We start from the raw sequence: 18003 nt of genomic DNA, 5'->3' as shown, positions 1-18003 counted from the left end.
CGTTGTTGTTTCTGATGTGTAGACTTCAGGGAGAGGAAAGGAGGGCGTAGAGAGAGAGAGACCAGCTCCTTGCTCCACTTACTGATGCATCATTTGGTTGCTTCTGCCTGGAGATCGAAGCCTACCGTGGACTATCAGGGTGATGTTCTAACCAACCCAGCTAACTGGCAGGACTTTTATACTTCTTAAGAAATTAATTTATTTGAGTTATTTTTTGAAGTATAAAAATTGGTTGTATTTTTTAAACCACTGCTTCTGTTTGCTTAACCCTGCAGAGGAGTCCAGAAATTCCTGCTGTGCCTGCTTCTTTGAAATAGGTGCTCTCAGTACATTTGAGAGAGAAATACATATTGGCAAAAGTCTTCAATCCATCAAGTTTTGTTGGCAGTAATCCAAGATGCCTGAGTAGACAGATTATGAGGAATTCTTAAACATGGATAAGAGTTTCTCACTGGGTTTCGTTGAAACCTGTAGTTATAGTAAAGCACTGATAAAGTTTAGTGTTTAAGTTCAGGTAAAAATATGTGATAAATGACTATAACCAATAAAAACGGTGAGAAATATAAGCTTTTCCTCTAACATACTGAGGCTTTGGTGCACACTCACAGGTTGTCTCTCGGGTTACGATGCTGCTGTTAGATATTTCATAGACAAATCACCTTTGAAGTTGCAGAAAATACCCTTGCTGGTTGGACATAATGAAATTACCTCAAAGGCCTATAATTACAAAGAATGAAAGTTAACGAACAAGGGCGTCAAAGTTAACACATGGCTACGCTGACTCACATGTAATCCTAAGGGAATTTCTAGTGCAGTGCAGTCACTTTTATTTATGGGGCTCAGTCTAGAATGCAGAATAAGATGAAGGGAAAAGGACTATTACACATGTCGACTATAACCCCAACTCCCTCACTGGAACCTTGGCCTGGGAGGACGTTGATGCCACAGGGCTGTTAAGTTCTTGGCACTCATCGCCTGCAGACAGAGGATGTGCTCTGCTAAACTGGCGCGTGCGCCTCCCTGCTTCCACTTCTTGCTGCGGGCTGTGCAGGCGTAACGGCCAGTGCTCAGGAGATGCTGCTTGCAGTTTTAAGTGGCATCATTTCAGTTCACTAATCTTGTGTGCATTCGTTAGTTCGTCCACTGCGATATCTCAGTGGTAAGCCTTCTCACCAGGTTAAAACAGATTTGAAAAACACAGGTCCACTTGTGTGTGGCTCTTGATTTTTGGAGAGACTCAGAGGTGATGTTTCTGGGACACTGGACACGCTGAGTATCCAAGGGAACTCGCAGGTCCTTCTTGGGGCCAAGTCAGGGGTCTAGACAGAAGGTCTGCAGATTATGCAAGCAGGTCATTGCTTCTTTCTCCCCTTTTTTTAATCTTGGAATACTCTTCATTTATTTATTTATTTTTAAAACCTTCATTGTTGAAAGTATTACATATGTTCCTTCCCCCCCGCCCCGCCTCATTCACACCCTCCAGCCCGCCCCTGCACCCTGTCCCAGGCTCTCACCACCTAACTGTCCGTGTGCATGGGTTATGCATATCCTATCTATCCTATCTAATAAAAGAGTAATATGCAGATTGACCATCACACAAGATGGCTGCCCCCATGTGGTCAAAGATCCTGCCCCCATGTGGACACAAGATGGCCACCACAAGATGGCCAGGAGGGAGGGCAGTTGGGAGGGAACAGGCCTGCAAGGGAGGGCAGTTGGGGGTGATCAAGCCTGCAGGGGAGGGAAATTAGGGGTGACCAAGCCGGCAGAGGTGGGAAGTTGGGGGCGACCAGGCCTGCAGGGAAAGGCAGTTGGGAGGGACCCAGGCCTGCAGGGGAGAGCAGTTGTGGGGGGACCAGGCCTGCAGGGGAGGGCAGTTAGGGGTGACCAGGCCTGCAGGGGAGGGCAGTTGCAGGGACAAGGCCTGCAGGGGAGGGCAGTTAGAGGTGACCAGGCCTGCAGGGGAGGGCAGTTAGGGGTGACCAGGCCTGCAGAGGAGGGCAGTTAGGGGAAAACAGGCTGGCAGGGGAGCAGTTAGGCATCAATCAGGCTGGCAGGGGAGTGGTTAGGGGGTGATCAGGCTGGCAGGCAGAAGCGGTTAGGGGCAATCAGGAAGGCAGGCAGGCAGGCAAGCAGTTGGGAGCCAGTAGTCTTGGATTGTGAGAGGGATGTCCGACTGCCCATTTAAGTCCGATCCTACCAGGATCGGGCCTAAACGGGCAGTCGGACATCCCTCGAGGAGTCCCAGATTGGAGAGGGTGCAGGCTGGGCTGAGGGACACACACCCCCGTGCATGAATTTCATGCACCGGGCCTCTAGTATACATATAAGGTCTTTGGCTAATTACCTTCCACCCACCCACCCTCCCCCGTCTTCCCTCTGAGTGTCCACAGTCTTTTCCAGGCTTCCATGTCTCTGGATCCTCTCTGTTCATCAGTTTATTTTGCTAATTAGATTTCACATCTGAGTGAGATCATGTGTTCTCACCTAGCATGATACTCTCTAGGTCCCTCCATGCTGTCCCAGAGGGTAAGAGATCCTTCCTTTTTTACTGCTGCATAGTATTCCAGGGTGTGCCAGTAAATGTACCACAACGTTTTCATCCACTCATCTACTGATGGGCACTTTCCAGATCTTAAATTGTGCTGCTCTGAACATAGGGGTGCATATATTCTTTCTGATTGGTGTTTCTAGTTTCTCAGGATATATTCCTAGAAGTGGGTGCACTGGGTCACTAGGCAGTTCCATATTTAATTTTTTGAGGAAACTCCATACTGTTTTCCACAGTGGCTGCACCAGGCTTCATTCCCACCAGCAGTGCACGAGAGTTCCCTTTTCTCCACATCCTCGCCAGCACTTGTCATTTGTTGATTTGTTGATGGTAGCCATTCTGACAGGTGTGAGATGGTACCTCATTGTCATTTTAATTTGCATCTCTCAGATGATTAGTAACTTGGAGCATTTTTTCTTATGTACTTGGGCCATCCATATATCTACTTTGGAGAAGTGTCTATTTAGGTCCTTTGCCCATTTTTTCAATTGAATTGTTTGTTTTCCTTTTGTTAAGATGTTTGAGTTGCTTTTATATTTTGGATATTAACCCTTTATTGGATGCATCATTGCCAAATATGTTCTCCCACACAGTGGGCTCCCTTTTCACTTTGTTGATGGTTTCTTTTGCTGTGCAGAAGCTTTTTATTTTGATGTATTCCCATTTGTTTATTTCCTCCTTAGTTTCCTTTGCTCTAGGACAGTGGTCGGCAAACTCATTAGTAGGGCAAACCATGGCTCGCGAACCGCAGTTTGCTGACCACTGCCCTAGGAGATGTAACCATAAACATATTGTTACGAGTAATGTCTTAGATTTGCTGCCTATGGATTCTTCTAAGATTTTTATGGTTTCTCAAATTACATTTAAGTCCTTTATCCATTTTGAGTTTATTCTTGTGTATGGTGTAAGTTGGTGGTCTAGTTTCATTTTTTTTGCATGTATCTGTCCAATTTTCCAACACCATTTATTAAAGAGACTGTCTTGACTCCATTGTATGCTCTTGCCTCCTTTCTTAAATATTAATTGAGTATAATGGCTTGGGTGGATTTCTGGGGTCTATGTTCTGTTCCATTGATCTATATGCCTAATCTTGAGCCATTACCAGGCTGTTTTGATTAAAGTGGCTTTGTAGTATAACTTGAAATCAGGTATTGTAATTTCTCCAACTTTGTTTTTCTTTCTCAGCATTGCTGCATCTATACAGGGTCTTTTATGATTCCATATAAATTTTTGGAGTATTTGTTCTAAATCTGTGAAATATGCTGTTGGTACTTTAAGAGGGATTGCATTGAATCTGTAGATTGCCTTGGATAATATGGATATTTTAATGATATTGATTCTACCAATCCATGAACACGGTATATTCTTCCACTTGTTTATGTCATCTTCTATCTCTCTTTTCAAAGTCCTATAGTTTCCTGAGTACAGGTCTTTTGCCTCCTTGGTTAAGTTTATTCCTCGGTATCTTATTATTTTTGTTGCAATGGTAAATGGGATTGTTTGTTTAGTTTCTCTTTCTGAGAATTCATTATTGGTGTATTAAAAAGCCATTGATTTTTGGGTGTTGATTTTGTATCCTGCTACATTGCCAAATTTATTAAATCTAGTTGTTTTTTGGTGGAGTCTTTAGGTTTTGATCTATACAATATCATGTCATCTGCAAATAATGAGAGATTTGCTTACTCCTTTCCAATTTACATGCTTTTTATTTCTTCTTGATGATGGCTGTGGCTATAACTTCTAGTACTATGTTGAATAAGAGTGATGAAAGCGAACATCCCTGTCTTGTTCCTTTTCTTAGAGGAAATGGTTGTAGTTTTTGTCCATTGATTCTGATGTTGGCTGTAGGTTTGTCATATATAGTCTTTATTATGCTGAGTATGTATGCTCCCTCTATTCCCACATTGCTGAGGGTTTTTATAAAAAATGGATGTTGAATTTTGTTGAATGCTTTTTCTGCATCTATTGATATGATCATGTGGTTTTTTGTCTTTCAGTTTGTTTATGTGATGTATCACATTTATTGATTTACAAATATTGTACCAGCCTTGCATCTCTAGAATAAATCCCACTTGTTCATGGTGTATGAACTTTTTAATATATTGCTGGATCTGATTTGCTAATATTTTGTTGAGGATTTTAGCACCTATGTTCATCAGGGATGTTGGTCTGTAATTCTCTTTCTTTGTAGTGTCTTCATCTGGTTTTGGAATTAGGATAATATTGGCCTCACAAAAGAGCTTTGAAGTATTCCCTCCTCTTGGACTTTTTGGAATAGTTTGAGGAGGATAGGTGTTAATTCTTCTCTGAATGTTTGCTAAAACTCCCCTGTGAAGCCATCTAATCCAGGGCTTTTGTTTGCTGGGAGGTTGTTTTTTTTTTGTGTGTGTGTTTTTTTTAATTATTATTACTGCTTCTATTTCATCAGTAGTTATTGGCCTATTCAGGTTTTCTGATTCTTCCTGATTCAGTTTGGAATATTGTATTTTTCTAGGAATTTTTCCATTTCATCTATGTTGTCCAGCTTGTTGGCATATGGCTGTTCATAGTATTTTCTTACAATCCTTTGTATTTCTGTGGTGTCAGTGGTTACTTCTCCACTTTCATTGCTGATTTTATTTATTTGGGTCCTCTCTCTTTGTTTTTTGATGAGTCTGGCTAATGGTTCATCAATCTTGTTTATCCTTTTAAAGAACCAGCTCTTGGTTTCACTGATTTTGTTTTGTTTTGTTTTGTCTCTATGTCATTTATTTCTGCTCTAATCTTTATTATTTCCTTCCTTCTTGCTCTGGGCTTTTCTTGTTGTTCTATTTCTAGTTCTTTAAGTTGGAGGGTTAAATAGTTTATTATTAATTTTCTTGTTTTTTAAGGTAGGCCTCTAATGCTATGAACTTCCCTCTTGGGACTGCTTTTGCTATGTCCCATAGATTTTGGGTTGTTGTGTATTTACTTTCATTTATTTGTAGGAAGTTTTTGATTTCTTTCTTGATCTCATTGGTAACCCATTTATTGTTTAATAACATGCTATTTAGCTTTCAGGTGTTTGAATGTTTTGGGTGTTTTTACTGTAGTTGATTTCTAATTTCATTCCACTGTGATCTGTGTAGATGCTTGACAAGATTTCAATCTTCTTGAACTTTTAGAGACTTATTTTATGTCTAACTTGTGGTTTATCTTTGTGAATGACCCATGTGCACTTGAGAAGGATGTATATTCTGCAGCTTTGGGGTGAAATGTTCTATACATTTCAATTAAACCCATCTGATCCTGGTGTGTCCTTTAGGGTCACTGTTTCCTTGTTAATTTTTTTTGTCAGGAAGATTTATCCAGTGAAGTCAGAACGGTGTTAAAATTCCCTATTATGACTGGATTGTTGTCTATGTCTTTTTTAAAGTCCCCTAGAAGTACTTTTTATATATTGAGGTACTCCTATATTGGGTGCATATATGTTTACCAAGGTTATATCCTCTTGTTGTATTGATTCATTTAGTGTGATGTAGTGACCTTTGTTGTCTCTTGTGATGGCCTTCCTTTTGAAGTCTATTTTGTCAGATAAGAGTATTGCTACACCGGCCTTTTTTTTTTCTTTTCCATTTGCATGGAAAATTTTTTTCCCATCCCTTCACTCTCATTCTGTGTGAGTGTTTTGTTATGAGGTGGGTCTCTTGTCGATAGCATATAGTTGGGTCATGTTTCCATATCTATTCAGCTACCCTATGCCTTTTGATTGGAGTATTTAATCCATTTACATTTAAGGTTATTATTGATAGGTACTTATTTATTGCTATTTTAATTCTTTTTTTTCCTTTTCTTCTTTCTTGCCTTTTTAATTCTGTATGCCTAGTTTTCTCTCTCTCTTTCTTCTCATTACAGCATTCCCTTTACCATTTCTTGTAATGCTGGCTTGGTTGTGATAAACTACTTTAGCCTTTTTTTTTTTTTTTCTGGGAAGCTCTTTATTTGACTATTTATTTTGAATGATAGCCTTGCTGGATATAGTAATCTTGGTTTCAGATCCTTGCTTTCCATTACCCTGAGTACTTCATGCCATCACTTCTGGCCTGTAGAGTTTATGATGAGAAATCAGGTGTCAGCCTTAATGGGAGTCCCTTTGTAGATAACAGTTTGCTTTTCTCTTGCTGCCTTTAAGATTCTCTTTGTCTTTAATTTTTGGCATTTTATGTATGATGTATCTGGGCATGTGCCTGTTTGGATTCTTCTTGCTTGGGACTCTCTGTGCCTCCTGTGCCTCCTGAACTTGTGTGACTTTTTCCTTCACCAGGTTAAGGAAGTTTTATGCCATTATTTCTTCAAACACATTCTCTATCCTTTTCTGCATCACCTGGCACACCTGCTATGCAGATATTGTTACGTTTCACATTGCCCCACAACTCCCTTAAGCTGTCCACCTGTTTTTTTAATTGTTTTTTTTTTTTCTTTTTGGTCTCTGATTGAGTGATTTTTTGCTACCTTGTCTTCAAGTTCACTGATCCAATCCTCAGCTTCCCCTAATCTGCTATGTATTCCTTCCAATATGTTCTTCATTTTGCCATCTCATTCTTTATTTCTGTTTTCATAGCTACTATATTTTTTCCTCATGCTGTTGAGCATTTTACCATCATTATTCTTCTGAACTCTACGTCAGATAAATTTCCTATCTCACTTCATTTATGTCTTCTTCTGGAGAGTTCTCTTGCTCTTGCATTTGGACGTTATTTCTTTTCTCCTCATTTTGGATGCCTGTTTGGGTTTGTGACTATTAGGTAGATGTGCTACACCTTTCAAGCTCTAGTTAGGACAGTGTCAATCGCTGTTTCTTTTTTTTTTTTAATATATTTTTATTTATTTCAGAGAGGAAGGGAAGGGGAGAGAGAAATAGATACATCAATGATGAGAGAGAATCATTGATCAGCTGCTGCTTCCCACATGCCCCCTACTGGGAATTGAGCCTGCAACCTGGGCATGCACCCTTGAGCAGAATCGAACCTGGGACCCTCCGGTCCACAGGCCAACACTCTATCCACTGAGCAAAACCTGCTAGGGCTCAATTGCTGTTTCTGACAAAGATTCAAAGCCTTCAGAGACCGCCTCCACTTGCAGATTGATTGAATTTAGTCTGGAATAGCCCGTAGGCAATTGTCCACAGGTGTGAGAGTTTTTTCCCATCAGGGTGGGGCACTTGCGTCTGCCTGGAGGCAAATTGTTATTCTCAGTCTCTTAATGGTCCTCAGCAACTCCACACCATGGGACCAGGTGTTTTCCAAGGTGGGTAACCTGTCTTCCCCCAGGCAAAACTGCCTAGATAGCATTTGTCTGCATGAGAAAGAGGACCTCCACAGCGTGAGGGAGTGACTCAGCATCTGAAACCAGGGCATCTGCCTTCTGAGCTCTAATCCCAGAGCCTCCAACACTGGCTTCTGCTCGCACAGCTCCAGTGCACTCTGCCCTCCCTCTGCCGAAGCACAAGGTGGGTGGCTCCACAGGGAATTTGTACATTGGCCCTTTAAGAGGGTGCCTGCATTAATAGCCATCTCTTCCTGGCAGACGACAACCCTGCTGCTTTTCACAGCCAGATGTTATGCGCATACCCTTCTCAGTTCTGGTGCTTTCTGAAGGGGGGCCCAGCTTGGGGATTAGTTCCCAGAGTTCTCAGTGGCAACCCCCCGTATTTGAGATATCCCTCTGGAACTTCAGTTGCTGTCTGTGGGCCCCTGGCCAGCCCTTTCGTGCCTCCGTCCCTCCTACCAGTCTCTTTGTGGTCTCCACTTTCCAGCCTTGGGTATCAGGGTTCTCTCCAGGGAGTCTTCAGTTGATTATTCAGGGAGTTTTCCTGTATTTTAGTTGTAATTCCGGTTTGGTCCTGGGAGCATGTCTGTGCAGCATCCACTTACTCCACTGCCATTTTTTTAAAATATAGTTTTATTGATTTCAGAGAGGAAGGGAGAGGGCAAGAGAGAGATAGAAACCTCAATGACGATGAGGTAGGACGATGGTGGCTGGCAGAATGACAATGACGGAGAGAGTGTGAGTGAGTGAGGGAGCGAAAGGGGAGTGTGGTGTGTGTGTGTGTGTGTGTGTGTGTGTGTGTGTGTGTGTGTGTGTGACGGACAGTTAGACCCTGCGGGACATTCAGGGGCTGGCAGACCAGGCTATCTTAGATGGAGGGCCTCTGCTACTGCTGAAATCACTCCCAGGGTGGCCGGCTTGACAGAAACCATGCCATCTTGAAGGGGAGAGCTGCTGTGACTAGGAGCCCAGCCTCACCACCACCCAGACTAGCCTCAAACGCCATCCTGCGCCCTACAGGCACTCCACCCAAAGACCTGCTACCTCAGCTGTGGACCCACAGACACCGGAATTCCAGCCTGCATGGATGCGGGCTCCTGTGGGTCCTGGAGTACACTCATCTCCTGCCAGCCCATCATGTAGTTCCCAAGCATCCTGCTGGTGACTCTTGAACTGTGCCTCCACCCGCCAAGCCTACAGCGTTGCCCTGGCTCCCACGGTCCCTCAGGTGAATTTCTGGCTGAGTTCCTTGTCTCCAAGACCAAGTAGTCAGCTCCTGCCCTGTGAGTCCCACAAGCAAGCCTCTGTCTGCATTCCCTGCCCACCAAGACCAAGGTGTCAGCCCAGCCCTGCACATCCAGCCAGCAAGCTTTGGACCAGTGTTAGCAAGAATGGGAAGACAAAAAACAACCCCCAACAGAAAGAAAAGGAGGAATTGCCAGAAAAGAAAGTAAATGAAACATAGGAATGCAATATGTCCGAAAAAGAATTTAGAGTAATGGTCATACTGTTCATAAACCAGATAGATGAGAAAATCAACAACTTACGTAAGAATCGGGAGGAAATAAAAAAATGGTATCTACAATAAGAAACACAATGGAAGTTTTCAACAGTAGACTAGAAGAAGCGGAGGACCCAATTAGTGAATTAGAAGATAGGGCAGCAAAACACCCAATCTGATCAGTGATTGGAGAAACAAATTAGAAAGCAGGAAAGCCTAAGGGAGCTTTGGGACAAAATGAGACAAAGTAACATACATATAATAGGGGTGCCAAAATGACAAGAGGAGCAATGATTAGAAAACCTATTTGAAATAATGACAGAAAATGTCCCTGATTTGGGAAAGAAAAAAGTCACACAAGCACATCCCAAACAAGATGAACCTAAAGAGATCCACACCAAGACACCTTGTAATTACAATGGCAAACGTTAATGACAAAGAGAGAATCTTAAAGGCTGCAAGAGAGAGACAGAAAGTTATGTACAAGGGACCTCCCATTAAACTATCAAATGATTTTTCAACAGAAACACATCAGGTCAGAAAAGAATGGAATGAAATATACAAAGCATTGCAAAGCAAGGGACTGAATCCAAGAATACTCTATCCAGCAAGGCTATGATTCTAAATTGAAGGGGAAATTAGGAGCTTTTTAGACAAAGAAAAGCTAAGGGAGTTTATCACCACCAAGCCAGCAATGCAAGAAATGCAAAAGGGGCTGTTGTAAAAAGAAACATAGAAAGGCAAGAAGGAGCACAGGTACAAACAATAAAAATGGCTACAAACAAGTACCTATCAATAATAATCATAAACATAAATGGATTAAATACTCCAATCAAAAGACATTGAGTGGCTGAATGGATAAGAAAACATGACCCATACATATACTGTCTATAAGAGACCGACCTCAGAACAAGGGACTCACACAGACTGAAAGTGAAGGGATGGAAAAATATATTTCAGGCAAATGGAAATGAAAAAGAAAAAAGAGCTGGGGTTGCAATACTTATATCTGACAAAATAGACCTCAAAGTGAAGGCCATAACAAGGGATAAGGAGGGCCACTTCATAATACTAAAGGGTTTGATACAACAAGAGTATATAACTCTGGTAAACATATATGCCAGAGTACCCAAATACACAAAAAATATTCTGGAGGATATCAAGGGAGAGATTGACAGCAATACAATCATAGTAGGAGACTTTAATACCCCATTGACATCACTGGATAAATCCTCTAGACAAAAAATCATCAAAGAAACAGCAATCCTAAATGAGTCACTAGATTAGATGGACTTAATTGACATCTTCAGGACATTTCACCTCAAAGCCACAGAATATACATTCTTCTCAAGTGCACATGGGACATTCTCAAAGATAGACCACATATTGAGACACAGGCAAAGTCTCTCCAAATTCAAGAAGATTGAAATCATATCAAGCATCTTCTCAGACCACAATAGCATAATATTAGAAATCAACTACAATAAAAACAATAAAAAAATTCAAGCATTTGGAGGCTAAATATCATGCTATTAAACAATGATTGGGTTACCAAAGAGATAAAAGAAGAAATTAAAAACATCCTGTAAACAAATAACAATGAAAACACAGCATTCCAAAATCTATGGGACACAGTGAAAGCAGTCCTGAGAGGGAAGTTCATAGCACTACAGGACTATTTCAAAAATACAAGAAAAACTTGTTTACCTCACCCTACAATTTAAAGAATTAGGAAGAGAGCAGCAAGAAAAGCCCAGAGTGAGCAGAAGGAAGGAAATAATAAAGATCAGAGCGTAAATAAATGACATAGAGACCAATATATACATAAAAGATCAGTGAAACCAAGAGCTGGTTCTTTGATAGGATAAACAAGATTGATGAATCTCTAGCCAAGCTCACCAAGAAGTAAAGAGAGAGAGTAAAGACTCAAATAAACAAAATCAGAAATGAAAGGCAAAATAACAACAGACCCCACAGAAATACAAAGGATTGTTTAAAAAAATATGATGAACAACTCTATTTCAACAAACTGGACAACCTAGAAGAAATGGAGATATTCCTAGAAATATATGACCTTTCAAAATTCAATCAGGAAGAATAAAAAAAATCTGAATAGGCCAATAACTATGGAGGAAATTGAAGCAGTCATCAAAAAACTTCCAGCAGCCCTAACCGGTTTGGCTCAGTGGATAGAGCATTGGCCTGTGGACTGAAAGGTCCCAGGTTTGATTCCAGTCAAGAGCATGTACCTTGGTTGTGGGCACATCCACAGTAGGAGGTGTGCAGGAGGCAGGTGATCGATGTTTCTCTCTCATTGATGTTTCTAACTCTCTATCCCCCTCCCTTCCTCTCTGTAAAAAATCAATAAAATATATTTTTTAAAAAAACAAACTTTCAGCAAACAAAAGCCCTGGGCCAGATGGCTTCATATGGGAGTTTTAGCTAACATTCAAAGAAGAACTAAAACCTATCCTCACACTATTCCAAAAAATTCAAGTGGAAGGAACACTTCTAAGCTCTTTCTATGAAGCCAGCATTACCCTAATCCCCAAACCAGATAAAGACACTACAAAGAAAGACAATTATAGGCCAATATCCCTGAAGAACATAGATGCTAAAATCCTCAACAAAGTCCTAGAAAATCGGATCCAGCAATACATTAGAAAGATCATACACCATGACCAAGTGGGACTTATTCTGGGGATGCAAGGATGGTACAATATACGCAAATCAATAAACGTGATACATCACATAAATAAACTGAGAAATAAAAATCACATAGTCATATCAATTGATGCAGAAAAAGCATTTGACAAAATCCAACATCCTTTCTTGATAAAAACCCTCAGTAAAGTGGGAATAGAGGGGTCATACCTCAACATAATAAAAGCCTTATATGACAAACCTACAGCCAACATCATACTTAATGGACAAAACCTAAAACCATTTCCCCTAAGAACAAGAACAAGATAAGGTTGCCCACTCTCACCACTCCTGTTGGACATAGTACTGGAAGTGCTAGCCACAGCAATCAGACAAGAAGAAAAAATAAAGGACATCCAAATTGGAAAAGAAGAAGTAAAATTGTCATTATTCGCAGATGACATGATATTGTACATAGAAAACCCTAAAGAATCCATCAAAAAAACTATTAGACTTAATAAATTAATTCAGCATTGTAGCAGGATACAAAATTAACACCCAGAAATCTATGGCTTTTTTATACATCAATAATGAACTTACAGAAAGAGAAATTAAAAAAGCAATCCCATTTACCATTGCAACAAAAAAATTAAGATACCGAGGAATAAACTTAACTAAGGAGGTAAAAGACCTGTACTCAGAAAACTACAGGAGGTTTTATAAAGAGATATAAGAGGACATAAACAAATGGAAGAATATACCATGTTAATGGATTGGAAGATTCAACATTAAAATGTCCATACTACCCAAAGCAATCTGTAGATGCAATGCAATCCGCATCAAAATACCAGCAGCATATTTCACAGACCTAGAACAAACTCTCCAAAAATTTATCTGGAGTAAAAAAAACACCCTGAATAGCCACAACTATCCTGAGAAAGAAGAACAAAGTTGGAAGGATCACAATACCAGATATCAAGCTGTATTACCAAGCCACGGTTCTCAAATCTGCCTGGTACTGGCACAAGAACAGACATATATAGACCACTGGAACAGAACAGAGAACCCAGAAATCGACCCAAGCCATTATGCTTAATTAATATTTGACAAAGGAGGCAAGAGCATACAATGGAGTCAAGACAGTCTGTTCAAAAAATGGTGTTGGGAAAACTGGACAGATACATGCAAAAAAATGACCACCAACTTACACCACACACAAAAATAAACTCAAAATGGATAAAGGACTTAAACGTAAGGCAGGAAACCATAAAAACCTTAGAGCAAACCACAGGCAGCAAAATATCAGGCATTTGTCGTAGCAATATCTTTACCCATACAGCTCCTAGGGCAATGGAAATGAAGGAGAAAATAAACAAATGGGACTACATCAAAATAAAAGCTGCACAGCAAAAGAAACCATCAACAAATCAAGAAAACCCACCGCATGGGAGAACATATTTGCCAATGTTATCTCCGATAAGGGTTTAATCTCCAAAATTTACAGGGAACTCAAAGAACTTAATAAAAGGAAGATAAACAACCCAATCAAAAAATGGGCAAAGGACCTAAATAGATACTTTCTAAAAGAAGACATACAGGAGGCCAAGAGACATATGAAAACATGCTCAAAGTCACTAATCATCTGAGAAATGCAAATCAAAATGACAATGAGGTACCATCTCACACCTGTCAGAATCCCTATCATCAACACATCAACAAAGGACAAGAGCTGTCGAGGATGCGGAGATAAAGGAACCCTCGTGCACTGCTGGTGGGAATGCAGACTGGTGCAGCCACTGAGGAGAACAGTATGGAGTTTCCTCACAAAAGTAAAAATGGAACTCTCTTTTGACCCAGTAATCCCACTTCTAGGAATATATCCCAAGAAACTAGAAACACCAATCAGAAAGGATATATGCACCCCTATGTTCATAGCAGCACAATTCACCATAGCTAAGATTAGGAAACAGCCTAAGTGCACATCTGCAGACGAATGGATTAAAAAACTGGTGCATCTACACAATAGAATACTATGCTGCTGCAAAAAGAAGGAACTCTTACCATTTGCAACATCATGGATGCTAAGTGAAATAAGCCAATTAGAGAAAGATAAATATCACATGATCTCACTCATTTGTGGAATATAATGAACAACATAAACCGATGAACAAAAATAGAGCCAGAGACAGAGAAGCATGGAACAGACCGTCCAACCTCAGAGGGAAGGTGGGGGGTGAGGGTAAGAGATCAACCAAAGGACTTGTGTGCATACGTATGAGCATTACCAATGGACACAGTCACAAGAGTCACTAGGGGGTGAGGGCATTTGCTGGGGGGTGGGAGTGGCAGGAGAGAGGTCAATGGAGGAAAAAAATAATATAATAGTTATGTATGGGCCAGGAGGGTACTTGAAATATTAGGAGCACCACTCCGTAAAGTATATGATTGTCTAACCCAGTGGTCGGCAAACCGTGGCTCACGAGCCACATGCGACTCTTTGGCCCCTTGAGTGTGGCTCTTCCACAAAATAACACGGCCTAGGCGAGTCTATTTTGAAGAAGTGACATTAGAAGAAGTTTAAGTTTAAAAAATTTGGCTCTCAAAAGAAATTTCAATCGTTGTACTGTTGATATTTGGCTCTGTTGACTAATGAGTTTGCCGACCACTGGTCTAACCACTATGTTGTGCACCTGAAACTAATACAGGATAATATTGAATGTGAACTATAATAGGGGAAAAAAAGATGGAAAATTGTATGTTATGTTTTTCATCATCATAATAAAAGAAAAAGAAAGAAACATCAATGATGAGAGAGAATCATTGATCGGCTGCCTCCTGCACACCCTCTACTGGGGGTTGGGCCTGCAACCCAGTCATGTGCCCTTGACCAGAATCGAATCGGACCCTTCAGTCTACAGGCCAATGCTCTATCCACTGAGCCAAACCAGCTAGGGCTCCATTTTTAATCTCTCCATCATTGTTTCTTTGTAGAAACACAAATCCCTCGAGGAATGATGATTTACATCTGCACCGAATTACCTGTGTAAACCTTGGCTTGACTCAGAGCCCTCTCTTTAGAAACCCTCTGCACTGATGTTGGCGGTGCCTTAATCAGAGGGAGTTCCGATTCTGTGTTCATGTGAAGCTGTTCTAGCAGTGGTCCAAGCATTTCCTGACAAGAGAATGATAAGAGCCGGGAAAAGGTTGTAAACAGTAACTGGAGACATGGGACTAACTCGTTAACGTTAACTTTTGGAAATATTCGCATAGAGACTTTGTCCCTCGAAATCCAGGACAAACGTTGGTGGCACTCACATGTAAGGTTCCAGTACTCATTGTCATTTATTTATTATTTATGCACCACCTACTTCCAAAAGGGATTTGAAAGCAGCTTTTCCACAGAGATCTGTGGCAAAGCTCTAAAAACTCATTAAAAATGAACGAGGGAAGCCTGGCTACCTGGGCCCGGAGGGAGCATGCGCACCCGGTTTCTGAGCAACGCGGCCCAGGGGTGTTGGGTCAGACGTTTGCTTCTCAGAAATGCATGATGTGGAGGCCCCTTGCATGTGCCTCTGCGGATGGCGGGCTCTTGGGGCACGTTGTCCAGATCCCGTGGCTTTAAATGAGCCAGTGCTGTCCTCCTATTCCCTCAGGTCCGCCGGACAAGACCCCTCCACCGACCAGACCTCTGCCCACAGCGCCCCCGCACCGCTCCGTGCCCCCAGCTGACCCCCGCAGGAACGACAGGCCCAAGCCGCCCCGGCCGCCCACTGGCCGGCCTGCCTACCCCGGGGCCAAGCCCAGCATCTGCGAAGGCAACTTCAACACGCTGGCCGTCCTCCGCCGGGAGATGTTTGTGTTCAAGGTAGGAGCTGGGTTTCTCATTTCAAGGGCAGCTTAAGGGTCCATGGAGTTGCTTTGGAAAATCAGTCCTCATGCATTCTAAGGCCACCTTCCCAGACCGCTCACAACCCGAAGGTTCAGAAAAGCATCTTAAAAAACTAAAGGCACCCACGGGCGTCAGTGTCCAGCAGAGACACGGCACCGGTCCATTGCCGGGCACACTTACAGCGGCGCCGAGTTGCTGGGGCTGAGGGTTAGGAAATGCCGCCCTGGGAACAGACCGCCAGCCCAGTGCACACCCGGTGAGGAGCTGGCTGCAAGGGCCCGGGAGGGCGCCCGTGCGGCCTGTCTGGAGGAGATCCCTGTCGTCGAGTCCAGGAGAGTGCTCACCTGGTCCTGGGGCCGTGGAGCTGATTGTTCTCCATGAGACCGTCCCTCTCACTTCACACACACACTGCTGTTCTCGAGTCAGGCATCTGTATTTACCTAATTCACATTATTTTTTTAAAGGTTAGAAGCTAAAACAGATTTTAGTTTTGATAAATGTGCTTTTTAAGGCCATCGGTTCTCAGACAATCACACTAATACACACTGTATTAAGGGAAGTCACATAATATTGAAAAGTGAATATAGAATAATACTGAAAAGTCATTTTCTCCCTCAATATTTGTAAACTGATCTTAAAGACTAATGAAAAATATGTTTTATGTTAGCATTAGAGTATTAAAATAGCCACGTTTTTCCAGTAGCATCCATTTAAAAATCAAGTAATGTGCCCTCATTTTTGGTGCTCACAAATCAATAAATAATGAAATATTTTACTGCTTATACAGGGTTTCCTGTCTGCCAGGGGCTGGATGTAAAAATACAGATTTCATGTAATGCTTACAGAAAAGCGCTCTGTTCGCTTCCCTGGGTGCCAGGACGTGATTCGATAGTCTGTGCACCAGGCCCGCCACCCAGGGGCTGATTCCCGAGTTCTGTGAGGCCCTGCAATGTTCAGGCAGCTGTCTCCCACCCACTGTAACCAGATTGATAGATCACGATGCAGGGAGTCTGATAAAAAGCTTATGAGACCGTTTCTGTTCATTCTACAAGTCGCCAGATGACAAGCGAAGGATTTTGCTTCCACCGCTTTGACTGCCTTTTAACTCCCGTCTTTATCCTGTGGCGCTGTAGTGATGCCACCAATGTGCCCACCTTACCATGAGGGGAAACTGAGTCTGGCTCCTTGGGTCCCTGTGTGCCTGTTAGACCGTGCTCTCAGCGGAGACGTGCATCTTCACGTCTGGTGGCATTTTTGCCAACTCCCTGCTCTGCACACTGGGAGCCCCGTGAGCCTTGACTGACCGGACGAGGTACAGGTCCAGGATCCGGTGAATGGAAGGTCCCTGGGCCACCTCTCCGGGAGCACGCAGGAGCTGCTATTTCTATTAGCAAGACAGGTGTGTGAGAATCACCCATGTTCTAAAGCTTCTCGAAACCCCCGCTACCTTCATCAAAATGGTGCCGCAGCCGTCGCCAGCCTTTCGGACCTCACGGACACCAGTGGCCTGCGGACCACCAGCTGGCGACCGCTGCTCTACAGGAAAGCTTCTGGACTCTCAGAAGTTAACTTCTGGTTTTCACTGGTCTCTGCTTTTTTCTAAGAATTACTTCTGTTGAAGATAACTTCTGGCAGGCGTTCCATTCTTTTAACGCACCACCTGCTTGATGGATTTCTCACGTCATTTCATAATTTCTGAGCTCATCTCCCGGCTCACTCGAGCAGCGGCACGTGCCGGTGTGTCCCGGGCGCCGTGGCTGTGCCGCTCGGTGTGGCCCCGTCGGGAGCTCGTGCTGCAGGAGGGAGGCAGCGTGAGCTTCAGTTCCTGTAGGAGCAGGAGTAGCAGGTCACATTGGCCCGAGAAGCTGCGGAGAAAAGGCTACGCGGAGAGTCTAATTCCCTGGGCGCGTTAGAGATTAGCATTTGGTGCACTGCGAAGTCCATGTATTGAGGGAGAAAATAGAAATATGTTGATGGCAGTACAAAGCAATAAATGATATAACTCAGAAATATGGAAGATTTGATCAAAGTGAAGAGAGCATGACTGGGTGAGACCTGCTCTTAGCTCACAGGCACTGTGGACTTGGTCATTCCCACATGCCTGGGGGTATGCTGGGCATTTTAATCTCAAAA

The 18003-nt window shown here is 42.5% G+C and overlaps 1 protein-coding gene across 3 annotated transcripts in view; it reads left to right on the top strand.

The window, feature by feature from the left end:
* Nucleotides 1-18003, top strand: part of MMP16 (matrix metallopeptidase 16) — a 174597-nt gene that overhangs the window by 120354 nt on the left and 36240 nt on the right. For all 3 annotated transcript variants that reach the window (XM_080646748.1, XM_080646747.1, XM_080646749.1), the window contains one exon: nucleotides 15635-15846. In XM_080646748.1, coding sequence (XP_080502874.1) covers nucleotides 15635-15846 — 212 coding nt within the window. The remainder of the gene's footprint in view (nucleotides 1-15634; nucleotides 15847-18003) is intronic.

Source organism: Plecotus auritus, assembly GCF_963455305.1.
Source record: "Plecotus auritus genome assembly, chromosome: 11".
NCBI classification, from domain to species: Eukaryota; Metazoa; Chordata; class Mammalia; order Chiroptera; family Vespertilionidae; genus Plecotus; species Plecotus auritus.
Note: the sequence above shows the minus strand (reverse complement) of the source record. Positions and strands in the feature narration are given on the sequence as shown.